This window comes from Pseudorasbora parva, chromosome 1, assembly GCF_024679245.1.
Source record: "Pseudorasbora parva isolate DD20220531a chromosome 1, ASM2467924v1, whole genome shotgun sequence".
Classification (NCBI taxonomy): Eukaryota; Metazoa; Chordata; class Actinopteri; order Cypriniformes; family Gobionidae; genus Pseudorasbora; species Pseudorasbora parva.
The window spans coordinates 55091015-55104666 of NC_090172.1; the positions used below are offsets into that span (position 1 = coordinate 55091015).

The window sequence follows — 13652 nt, forward strand, 5'->3', positions numbered from 1 at the left end:
CTCTGAATATCTTAAAAAACATCAAATCAACATCATAGTTACGGAGATTTACACAAATCAGAATGTGGGAACTTCACAGATTAAAGGGGTGAATGGATTAAGTTCATGTGGAAAGATGGGATTCTTGAGACATCTGTCTCCCATTATAAACCATTTGCTGTTTCTCATTCAAACAGGTGTTTAGACAGTTTGGTGATTTATTGGTTGGATTTGTATATGTTGGGCATCTCAGTTGAATCTGTATAATCCCCACACACAGCTAAAATGAAGAACTTACCATGCAAAAATAGAGCACTTCTTTGTTCCTTTCTTTTGATTACAGTCCAAACCAGTCGGGCTGTATTGTGTTACACACTGCAATTTTCTGTACTGTCACAGAATGTACTTGCCAGCTAGGACCTTTTGTTTTGTGACTGCAGAGAGAGCATAGGTGGTCTTAATGTTGGAATCGTTGACTTGTTTTACACCGCACATCTAAATGCTGCTAATTATTTATGTGCCCATTTCACAGCAGCGGGAGCTGCAATTAGAGGTTTTGCACTGTGACTTGCTGAACTTTGCAGAAAACACTTTTAACCAATTTATCAACAAAAAAACCTATCAAAAATACTTTAATGAATGAGCAAAAGACTGGAGGGAACTACTCACCCATTGTTTGAAGAAAAAAAAAATATTATATGTTTTTTTCAGGAAAAACTAAATTTTATCACAATTTTTTTATGTTGATTTTACTATTTTGCAAGTGACTGAGCAGTACAGCCAAATTAAATAATTTCCTACTTAAATATAATATCTTAAAAAAAATATATATATATAATATATATATATATATATATATATATATATATATATATATATATATATATATATATATATATATATATATATATATATATATATATATATATATATATATATATATATATATATATATCCTTACAATGAAACAAAATATAAAAGAAAAAAGAATGACAGACCGTTTAGGTCAAAGTAGGGGTGGGTGAACATCTTTATTCAAAATTAGAACGAAGATGCATATTACAAATTCAATATAGTACAAACGAAATACACCATGCTTTATTTTTCACAGTAGGTGTATTTAAGAGAAGTATACAAGAAATTGAATAAACAAATGTAAAAATAAATTCTTCACTGCATTTGTGAATTGATTCTTATTAAAGCTACTGTTATTAAAGTTATTTAGCAAAGAGCTGTAAGTGATTTTCTCTTTCTTTTGTTGTTTGATTAACATTATTGACAAGGGGCAGCAGTTTAGGCTGCTGTCACTTTAAGACCTCATGCACAGATCTAATATGCTGACATGCATACGGTTTTCTCCCAACTGTTTAGGTTTACTTAAAGGATTTGTGCGTTATAAATAAAATCTATTATTATTATGTAAGAAATGTATTTCAATTAATCATAAAATAGCCCTGATATGTCACTAGACATTAAGAAATCATGCTCATTTCAAACTCTTATATCACTGACACCAGTAGTCCAGCCAGGATATTGTCATTTAAGAGTTGTTGTTGCAGCCCTCAGCTGATGTTGATGTTGACATGTTGTGTTTTGGCCTGAAGCTCCGCCCTCCACCTATCGACCAATCACGAAGTCAGTAGTGTTTCGGCATCCGGGTTGCCAGATCTGCTCTAGTTATCCTGCTGATCCTGCAGCCAATCTGGCAACCTCGAGTCAGGGGGGAAGGGGAGGGGATAGTGATTGCACTACCAGTTTTGGCCACAATCTTACATACACTTCCTTTAAGACATAACCAACCGTGTCTATTTAAACCTTTTTATTATTTGACAGTTTGTGCAAAATTTGGTACTCGCGAGCCGTTTCTTAGGCGGCTTTATTTATATAGTATAACGAGTATAGGTAGTGTGCATACTTTTTCCATGAGCTCGAAACCTGCAGGAATTAGTCAAATGTTCTGCAAATACTGGCACTGGAGTGAATGGAAGGAGCTGATTAATTTGCCGTTGGAGAGAAGAGCGAGAGCAAGAATGCACAGTTATCGTGTATCTACAAAAAATTAGCATAATGTTTCACATATATCAGTATTGATCGAGATTTTTGAAAACACTAGTGAGAAGTAAAAAAAATGTTTTAAATTACATTTCTTGAAGATGGGTTATACTAGTTAAGCCTTTTATGAAAATTGTATTGGATGTTTATATTTGATCATTTTTGTACAAAAAAATTGGTAAATAAAAAATACTAGTAGGTCTCTATAGCTTACTCATAAACCTTTCTATAACTTATGTCTGTTATGAAAGACGATACTCTGCGTATAAAACCGTATTTGTCAAATCACCATTGGAGTGACAAGTTATGGCATCTTGGCAGATCTATATTACAACTATCCCTGTAATTTTAACGGGAACATAGTTTGCTCATATCTTTAAGATCTTAAAAGATGTTTGCTTCTTTCTTGTGCGTGTATCTGCATGTCTGTTAAGAAACTGTTGGACCAGTCAGCCAGAGGTTGGCTTTGATGTACATATACTGTAGATCTATTGCCACATCCTTGTTCATTTCTGTACGTTGACTGTGAAAAATGTGTTGAAACGTCAGACTAAATGGTCCATATAGCCATAGTTTAGTATAACTCCCTTTGTTAACCCTTTTTTAGTGTAAAATCCTCTAGAAGAATACTATTCCAACTTAGGTGACCCAAAAAGAATAATTGATTATACAGAAAGATCTACAGATAATGACAGCAGGGTGAACTATGCTAGTATCGTGTTATTTTGTTCACAAATGTGACTAATCTCCATATGCATTTATAAATTAAAATGATTTAACGGAAACAGGGCTATTGCACATTTGTAGCATTCATAGCTCTTCATGAATCTGATGCTCTTTTAGTAGATTCACTGTTAGTCCATATTTGTGGCTGTTGTGCATTCATAGCACTTTGGCCCTGATTAAATCGGTTTGGTGTGTTTGTGGTTTTGGACGCTGGCTGGTCTTGTGAAACTGAAAAACATGTCAGCGAGATGAGAGCGTCCTACGTCTTCAATGAACCCATTGTGGGAAGAGAGTAGAAAAGTGGTTCTTGTCCAGAGGCGTTGAATAGCCCTGTTTATGAGTCCCTGTGTGTGAGAGAGAAAAAGAGAAAGTTCAAGTAATGCGAGTGACTTTTTTCCTGTCTGAAAGAGACAAAAACGCCTCACAATGTGGTTCAGGAAGTCTGGACCTTTGGTTGTGCGCACTTCCTGTTGTATTTAAAAAAACTTACTTGAGTCAATCATCTGCAGCAGTTTGCCTAAATAATTGGATCATGTCTCGCCTTGCTTTGTGAAACCTAGTTTATGCCATGTCAGATTACAATTTACACACATGACGTCTTCGCCAATTCTGTCGCAAGTGCATTACTGTAAACATAACTTTTGCTTGTTTAAATACAGACTAAAGGGAATGTTGAAACTATTATCTGTGGAACTGACGTAATGCTGCAGATGCTGTCAATGAGATTTAAATTGTAATGATGCCACAACATCTACTGTTTGCACAACAAACTATTGCCGTGGTCTAGACAACAGTTGCAGGCTCAATAGTTCACTACTGTAGTTCAGGTCTGTGTATGATTCGGTCAATAAAGTGTTATCGCTGTAAAGGAAATGCTTCAGGGTTGACAAGTCTTGCGACAGAAATAAATTAGGCAATAATTCCAGGTGACCGAAGCATAAGGAAATGGGTGTGTATGGGTGAGGTCAGTGTGTGTGAATGGAAATCAAGAGTGTTAATCACGTTAATCACTTCGATGCAGTTCGTCATCCATACACAACTCCAAATCCAATATCAAAGGCTTGAAATTGGAAAGTCTGCTATTTATGCACTGCGGTCCCTGATATGGCCAATGCTTATAACACTGTATATTAAAGGGTTACTTCAGCGATTAGCATATGGCTTTGTATCAGTAGAAACCCTGGAGTATATTCAAATGATTGTGCTTTCCCCCCTCATATCCCCCTGAGACAAGAGATTTATGCATTTTATTTTTGGAAAAACTCCCCCTATGATGCAAATTGGCGATATTTGCATCATAGGAGGAATGTTTGGCCAAAGGCTAAAGACTACAGCCAGCAGAGAGAGGGAGCTATTTCCGCATGTTTTGAATCTGCACATGGGGGATGGAGATCACACTCAGAGCTCAGCTCAGCTACAGGGACTCATTTAAACAGAGCTATGCTGAGCAATGTAAGTCTTTTAACTTCTCAAATTAATTTCTATGAAAGTTAAGCTTGCAAAGGCATGAAATGAAACGTGCCAGACTGAACTCGCGTTGTGAATGAATGCCGCGAGTGTAGTCGCGATTACCTCAGCTCTCATCACGAGAGCTCAGCTCATTTATCTCACTCCTGCAGTTAGTGCTCAGTGCTGTGATACTCGCGCGGTGACTGACATGTTCTGTTTTTAATTGTAGTGTCTTCAACAACTCAGTCACAGTAATGAAGTTGGTGGCTTTGGGAGTGGCCTCACAGGGCAGCGAAGCATTCTGGGAATTGTAGTCTTTCATCCCCATGAGACAAAAATACATTTTCTGTCTTTTCTCAGTCTAGAAGACACCAAATTCAAAAATAATTTCACATTTCTACTACATTGATGACCCAGTTTAAATACAGATTCATCTTCCCAGCGCTGAAGTACCCCTTTAAATGTGTAGCTAAACACATTATTTTATACAGAATTTATTATTATTTGAAAACATACACTGTTCATTAACAAGGCTGTTGGTAGATCAGTTTGGACTAGTAAAATAAGTGGAAAGAGATTGTCATTTTTTTCATATAGATATTTTGGGAGCAGTCATCACGGTTACGTCACTGCAGTTATGTGTGCATTGTGGTGGTAGAAACAATGGTAACAAGTGGACGAAAAGGGGATAGATCGACGGAATAAGAGAGAAAAAATGTCTTGTGCTCTTGGATGTCAGAAACAAAATGCAAAATAAGATGGTCTTATTTTGCAGTTTATAGTCCCTAATAATGTTAGCCCTACAGTTATGGCATGAAATAATATTTAAACCTATATCATTTTTTATCTCACAATTCTGACTTTTTTTCTGGCATTTGCGAGTTTATATCACAATTCGGAGATAAAGTATTATGGCGGGTTATAATATTGGGATAAAAGGGACAATATCATGCGTTTACATTTACATTTATGCATTTGGCAGACGCTTTTATCCAAAGCGACTTACATTGCATTCAAGGTACACATTTTACATTTTGTCAATTGTTGCTCTCCCTGGAAATCTAACACATGACCTTGGTGTTGCTAGCGCCACGCTTAAATCATGCTTAAATCTCGCAATTCTGATATTATTCTTTGAATTGTGAGATATAAATAAAGTATAGATTTTTATACTTTTATTCCTGGCTTCCATATAGATTGCTACTGCAGAACCGCTCCTTTCTGCCATAAGGTAGGTTCCACCTACAAAACACATCATCACACACACCCAAATGGCCTATAGATGACCTCGAAGCTGTTACACATGACTCCAAACTAAAACTGTTATTTGAGGTTTTTGTGTCTGCTTTTATGTGTAGTTAGTTGAGGAACATTTAAAGATGCATATAAATCTGTCTGTGTGTTTTGTTTTTTTTGTGTGGCCTATTGTAACTAAGAAAACAGATATATCCCTGCTTAAATACTACAAACACATCCTATTTATTCATTTTGTTAAGACCTGGAGGGCAGAACATTTAGGCTCTAAAGGCCAATTCACACCGCACAGACAAACAGTTTTGTTGAGTTTTGTTGGATCATTGTGTTACCCCAGTCGGCATCTGTTGGAGTTGGTCAGGGTTTGTTTTCACCAGACTGAACATGTTTCATCAGCGTTTGCCGGTGTCTGTTGGGGCAGTGGGAACATGACTGTTAATTTTCATCAAATTTAAATCCAGCGGCCAACTTGTTTGTTGGCGTTTGTGCGGTTTGAATTGGCCTTAAGAGTTGCACTAAAGACTCTTAATGACTCTCATGCAGCTTCTATTACATTCCAGGATATAAGAAGCTGCATCCAGGATTTTATTTTTATTTATTTTTATTTTTTTTATAAGCTAATTTTATGTTCACAGATCAGGGGTCCGTTCTTCATACCTTGCTTAATACAGCTGTGATGATTTGACAGATCCCAGATCTTCTAATTGTGTTAACTGATCTCTGGCTAATTTGGTTCTTCAAACGAATTTGCAGATTGGATTAAAATATCTGGATTAAGTTACTGCATTCTCGTGTTCCCTGAAGAGGGCAGATGCATCTACTCGAAACCAAGATCAGCAATGCAGCGATTGGCTGGCGGCAAGACAATGTAATGACATCATATGATTAAAAAAGCCACCTGCCAAAAAAACTTGACAAATTACACTCAACAAAAACACACATTTCTAGACCTTTATAAGGAAACAGCCAAACAACCAAACCAACATGAAAGTTATAATAGATAAATGATAAATGTATTTTTTTAAACGTGATTCCCAATTATTTATATTGACGATTGTACAGTATTCGTACACACTTTACATTTTTATTTTAATGTTGTAAATCAGCAATTTATTACATTTTTTATTCAATTTGAAGCTGATTTGTTACGTGACCGCATGAATTAAACTTTCTTAAGGGTCAAGATCAAGTTCTCTGCATCTTCTGTACATCAAGCCATCCTATAATATCCGTCACCACTCAAATTAATGCACGGCTCAGGTTAATGTTAGCATGTGTGTAAGACTCCAATAAAATGATAATGTAATTATTCTATCAAAAATAAATCTCTCAATCAAGTGGTTGTGTCTATAGTATTATACACAACAATTATATGTATATTAAAGGTGCGCTATGCAACTTTCTGTCCACTGGAGGGCGTCTATTTTAAACAAAGGCGTAGTTTGATGACGCCAAGTGTGAGTGCAGTATCCTGGGACATGCAGTCTTCACCTCACAGCCGGTGGAAAATAGGACTCGGGCAGAAATCATGTTCATGATGCGGTTATTAACGTTACTGTAGTGTGAAGCAAAGCAGGACCGAGTGTTGTGGAGCTGAGCACGGCCCCTGGAGCGATTGTTACACAAAACACACGGCTCGCGAGCAGCGGGACTTTTATTATGACAGGACGGGACACAGTCGCCCGGCGTGCGCACTTCTGCTTTTTCCGGTTATGGTTATAAGGTAAAGCAGCTCTGTTTATCATATTAGGTACATTTAAGTGTGTTTAAAATGATGTTATGACGTTACTCTGTGCGTTCGCTCAGCGCTGCTGTGACATGTTCACACTGCTAAGAGAAAAGCGCTTCTGCAGAATAAACCCGAGGGTAACGCAGATATGACGCGATTGACAGGCGACTCCCTCAAACGCTATGCTGACACGTCCCGGTCCTTAGTTAACATAGCAATTTTCTCACAATTTACAAATAGCTGGAAACATTTGGGATATTGTAAGTATTCAACTGAACAAAATATATAACACTGGCCTAGTGGTTTTTGGATATTTTACTGCAAAAATACTACATAGTGCACCTTTAATTATTATTACCTCTGGTTCAGTAAGGAACTCTTGTAATAAAGCAGTGGCTGGGACAGATTTTAACTATCACCTCAAGATGCAATCTAATCCTGTTTACATGAAATAAGCTGCTCTCATACAGGTTTAAGCTAACGGACCTGTTGCTATGACAGCAAGTCCAGGATGAGCTTCGAAGAACCAAACAATCTGAGATCAAGCCAAATCATCAACTATCAAATCCAGCTAACTGAGTTAGTGACGTATGAAGAACGGACCCCAGATAAATACACTTATCATGAAATTTTGTATTAAGAAAATAAATCCTTCTATTAAGACTCTTCATTACTGTAATGCAAAAAAATAATTATATATTATTCAATTTGTGAGGTAATTAAATTAAATGGTAGTATATGTTGCATGCCTATATTTAATTATTATTTGATTTCATAATGAAATAATTTTTTTTCTTTTTATTTTGGTGTGGCATTTGTCCCAGGCGTGTTCTTTGTGAGATCTTTATATTTATGCATCGTTTTTTTCATCTAGATGATGTGTCGGCAGAAAGCAGCACAGGGTTTCCAGACAGGCTGTCTTTAATGGAGGTGCGTCTCCAAGCACAGGAAGATGAAATAACGCTACTGAAGTCCTCATTGGCCGACGCCTTACGCAAACTCCGCCTCCATGATCAGCAGATACCCCTGCTAAAGCAGCAGCTGATTGCTGGTAAGAGGTTTGTTCATTATTTTAATGTGCAACTGTAACGATATTGCAACACATTTTATTGCATTGTTTTTTTTGTGTTTTTTTTTTTTTCTAAATTAAAGTTATTGTTGTAAAGAGACTTTGTGTGTGTGTGCGTGTGTGTGACATCAGTGAACCCTGCCGCAGCCCGAGTGTTAAATCATTCCTGCTACGTGGATGGAGTCTCTAAACCTTGCAGATTGTCGACAAGCTCTCTTGATGGACTTCACCACACATCCAACAGGTACAGATGATTCTGGGTGGTGTTATTTACTTTAATCACTAAGTTAAAAGGTAACTGTGCTGTCTCAGTACATTATATGTGGAGTTATAGTACGTGGCTGATTGAAGTCAACTCACAGTCACAGTTATTTGTTAAAATAAACTTTCGTCTACAAATGAAATGCAATAACATCTCGCTAAAGTTGCAGATATGCTTGACGATACTGAGAAGCTCTGGGAAAAACAGTCTGGCTGCCCACATGTTTAAGAAGCAGAGCAGCATTCTTTGGCAAACTGCACACATGGGACATTGTGGGCACTGGGCAGCCTTCAGGGAAAGCAGAGAAAACAGTGTTGTTTGTGTTTATGTTATTTTTTTGTTACTTCAGTAAGATATTCTTATTTGTATGTCAGAAAATGGCAGTGTTTTCAGTTTACCACACGCCTGCATCATTGTACAGTGATTACTTTGAGCTGTGCCTGAAAGGTTGTTGGCTTAAACTCTACTAGGACTGAACCTTTAGTTATTGCCAGTGTGCCATTGAGCAAGAAACTCCAGTTCCAGTACCTCTGGATAATGACAAGTAGTAATGAAAGGAATAGTTCATCCATAAATTACAATTCTGTCATCATTTTTTTTGCACTCATGTTGTTCCAAACCCTATGACTCTTCTGTTGAAAACAAACAAATATATTCAGTGAATAGCTATATTTGCCGTTTTTATGTTTAATATATCAATACTACCAGTTTATGTTAATAAAGTTTGAGAGCATAATAGAGCTTCGGATAATATTGGACGATGTCAACAAGTCGCAGATTCTAGGATTTCAATATTAGCGGTGCTCAGCCCTCAATGTGGGTATGAAAAAATTATATATTGTTTTTATGCTAGGGTAAGCATGATGAATACAGTAGGTTTTACACTACCTATGTAGTCAGTCCCTGAATACGGAATTAATTTCTAATCATTTTAAATAACTAGCTAATATTCATTAAGAATATAAACACATTTTATATAACTGTAGTGTCTAGAGTGACAATATGTGGGTCAAATATCATGTATCAAACATATGTAATGTAAAAAAAATCACATTTCTCATTTTTATTCATGGAGAACACACCTTTAACTTATAAATAACATGAAATTATGAAATTACCACTATAACCATTAGATAGCTGCAGAGGACCACTCATTAGCTCATTTGCCATTTCCTCTCAGGTATCATAACAATCACTCAATATATGCACACACATTTTGAGAAGAATGTGAATAATGTGAATAACGTAGACTAAAATGCGGGAATGAGCCGGAGCCTGCCACCGGTTTGATGAGTTTTAAAGGGGACTGAGGTTATCATGTAGCCTGACATGGTCATACTCAATTCTAGTCAGAATATGAGTCTGAAACAGCTCCATTGGGCTGTGATTATGGGGCGTGTTTCAACCCAACCAGGAAAGACATCAATTGGATAGACCTAAAACCAATCAGAGCAAGGGAGCGACGCATTAAGTTAGTTATCAGATGTCAACAGAACTCAACTGCACTGTGTTGCCAAGTCTGCAGTTTTCCCAAGGGTTGTTTTCCATGTCTACGGGTTGAGGCGACCTCAATTATGTGATATATAGACCCATGAATGTAAATTTTAGCAGGCAACCTTGCCAAAATAACACATTTTACCTCCCAAACGCCATTCACCCCCTGAGTTTGGCTGGCATCCAGGATAGTGATCATGAATTCGTGTACATATTATGGAATTAATTGCAATTTTTTAAGGGGGGCTAGGTGGAAATTCATGGCGGCTTAAGCCCTCCTAAAATGGGCCTAGTGACGCCCCTGGTTTAAGAACCATTGCCATAAACATATCACTAAAGCAGTCCAATTGGCTTGTCTTTTGAAGTCATATGATAGCTTTGTATGAGAGACTGAAATTTAAGTTGCTCTTACTTTAATTGAATTGACAAATAATGCCTTAAATATCTGTTTCTCTCTGATTGGTTCATTGGTTATTAGTCATAACCCCTGCCCCTTTAAATGCTGAAACTAAAGTGCCCTTTCGGTTGTATTGCGGTGACCCCCCCGAACCCAATTTCACCCCTTGTGTTCCATTAAAAGAAAGTCATAGATGTTTGGAACAACATGAGAATGAGTTATATGATACATGAGTACATTTAAATTTTTAGGTTGTTATTTATTTTAACCAACAAGTCGCATTTTTCATCAACAGGCAGCATTTTGAGACAGTCTTCATTTCAAACACTCTGTTTTGTTTGTGTATCTTTAGCCATATCTCTAACACAGCTGAAAATGGGGAGGGCGGGGCTAAAACCATTTCCAACCACAAACCGAGCACTAGTGACAGGTGCACACAGACCGAACCGTCGATCCCAAATCACGAGACGGTCCCGCTGGCCATGACACGGACCAGGCAGAGTCTCTCCTTGGAGGATGCATTACCTGAAGGCATCCCGTTCGCCGATGAAACCCTGACCAAGCTCCGCGGAGAGGATGAAGATGGCTATGAAGATGAGAGTGAGAAGGACCCAACCTGGAGATCCCTAGTAGAAGACGCCATCCAGCCCACCACCGTCCGAACCCTCCAACAACAACAGAGCAAAGGCAGCGAAGACAGCCAGGGTTCATGCCCTCAAACCCCAACGTCCTCCTCGCCGGCACCCCCAAAAGAGCCGACCTCCATCCCATACGGAGGCCCACTCTCCTCCATTCGGGAGGGAGAGAAAACACTGTGCGTTGACCCCCAAAAGTGGAGTCAAGCATTGGCTGGCTGCTTGAATTCATATGCCTCTGGTTTTGGTTTTAACCCTTACACTAATGCTTGCGTTACTGCACAAACCAAAGTTACAGCTTGTTGAGCCGGTTTTGGCACCCAGATTGGGCTTTATTTACACAGAAGCATGAGTGGATAATCATTCGGAGTGTGGAATTTAGGTCAGCTCTGATTTTCTGAGATGGTAGTGCATCAGTTTTAGGGTACGAGTTTTAAAAAAAGTTTTGCCTACTGAAGACAACGTTGTCAAACCGATCGCCAGTCGCATATACCTGAAAAAATGACTAAAACGCTGGATTATTCAGGCCAGGCCTGTAGTTGGTGGTCACTTTGTTAAGAATCACTCACATATGCTTTCTTCTACAGAGGGGGGAATACAATCATGATGGTGAAAGCATTGAGAACGTAATGTAACATCACCGTTTTCAAAAGTGTGCTTTTTAGGCCCTCAACACACCATTGTCGTGTAAATAAACGGTCAAAATGCATACATTTTTTTAGTTGTGTAAACGCCCTCCCTTAGGATGAAGCGTGTTACTTGTTTGATTGGATGCATTGGCAGTGGATGAATGAATGAAAAAAAAAAAAGGAGTTAAAAAAGGAGCAAAAAACACACTCCAAAGATCTTCAAAATCTTCAGAAGTCTTTATTTAAAGGCCATAAAAATATAGAAGTGCTCATTGCATATCTAAAAAAAGTGCACAGTGCAAAGACAAACCATACCACTAGGAAACCATTACTCTTTCAATACATGTACACTGAAATCAGTAAGTTGTATAATAAAAGATATATAAATAAATATACTCAAAATAGTGTATATAATATATTGAGAAGAACTATTATTTTACATTAAAGGGATAGTTCACCCATAGTTACCCCCAGTGCATCCAACATCATTATAACATCATTATAACTCCAACCATTGCTCGTATAGTGCATGTGAATGGGTAACAATTCTATGAGAGCAAAAAAAAAAAAAAGATGCTTAGACAACATGCACAAAGAGCCCTGTGGCTCATGACGACACATTGATATCTTAAGACACAAAACGATCCGTTTTTGTGAGAAATCGAGCCGTATTTATATATTTTTTTACCTCAAATACAGCGCTATATCCAACAGCCTGGAACGTGCTTCACTTCTGGTAAGGAAGGTCAAGATAGCCAGATTGTGTATACCAGAAGTGATGTCTTTTACACGCCAGAGCGTGTATATTGACCTTCTTTGCCGGAAGTGAAGCTCGTTCCAGGCTGTTAAATACAGCGTTATATTTGAGGTAAAAACAATATATATATATAAATGATTGATTGATTTCTCACACAAACTGATCATTTTGTGTCTTAAGATATCAATGTGTCATCATGAGCCACAGGGCTCTTTGTGCATGTTGTCTAAGCATGCTCTGATAGAATTGTTACCCATTGACATGCATTATACGAGCAACGGTTGGAGTTAAAAATCTTCATTTGTGTTCTACTGAAGAAACAAACACACCTACATGTTGGATGACCTAGGGGATAAGCAGATAAACATCACATTTTAATTTTTAGGTGAACTATCCCTTTAAATAGTTTGCTTTATTTAAACTTAAATAACATTGCAAAATGTATTTTTAATTGCGTAACTTTTTAACTTCTGTTCATGGATTTAACTACTGTTTGAGCTACAGTAATGTATCGGTACTTTGGTAATACCAGAAAGAGACACACAGATGTTTGTACCCCCTAGGGCACAGGATGACGAATTTGACTGCATTATTGAACTTCTGGCATTCATTCATCTCTTTTAAAGTGCAGATCTCTGTGCCAACAGAGTTTTACGTTTGTTTTTGGATTTCGTTCATGCTTTGACTTCTTTAGAAATGCATTGTGATTTGTTGGGGCAGATGTCAGAGTTCTGGAAATTTTAGCTTTGAGTTTTTAATAGGAAAGGGGAGGAACGTTGATGACAAGTGTTTGTTCAGTTGCAGTGTTGATTGTAGCTAGGTATGCATGTCCGTTAATACAGTTGCAGGAATAGTGCATCATTCCGCAATAAATGCAGCAAGAATGTCGTGTCATCGAGACCTGTCGACTCCCCCTTAGGTGAACACGGAGAGATAATTTCTCAACTGTCAGTGTGACAGGAATGTCGAAATGCCTGAGTATATATTTCAAAACAGCTCCTGGGAATCTTGGCTGTAACACGGTTTTGCAGAAACACAAAAGCTCATGGTTGAGCCTCGCATTAAAATCATACTAACCCATCAAATAATCTCACTTAATCTTATAAATACAGCAAATCTCTTGATTCATTGACTGATTTATCTGCATGCATGCTTTGGGTGGTCTTTTGGTATGTGTAAATGTCTGTGGAACTTATCTTGGTAATTCTTGTGGGTGTTTT

At 37.7% G+C, this 13652-nt stretch overlaps 1 protein-coding gene across 3 annotated transcripts in view; it reads left to right on the forward strand.

Moving 5' to 3' along the window:
• eml3 (EMAP like 3) overlaps window positions 1-13652 on the forward strand; it is a 53440-nt gene that overhangs the window by 16225 nt on the left and 23563 nt on the right. Inside the window, exons 2-5 of one of the 3 annotated variants that reach the window (XM_067445267.1) lie at window positions 5403-5437; window positions 8064-8240; window positions 8391-8502; window positions 10764-11225. In XM_067445267.1, the coding sequence (XP_067301368.1) occupies window positions 8114-8240; window positions 8391-8502; window positions 10764-11225 (701 nt within the window). In that variant the 5' untranslated portion in view covers window positions 5403-5437; window positions 8064-8113. The remainder of the gene's footprint in view (window positions 1-5402; window positions 5438-8063; window positions 8241-8390; window positions 8503-10763; window positions 11226-13652) is intronic. The other 2 variants (XM_067445266.1, XM_067445268.1) reach the window with 2 other exon arrangements.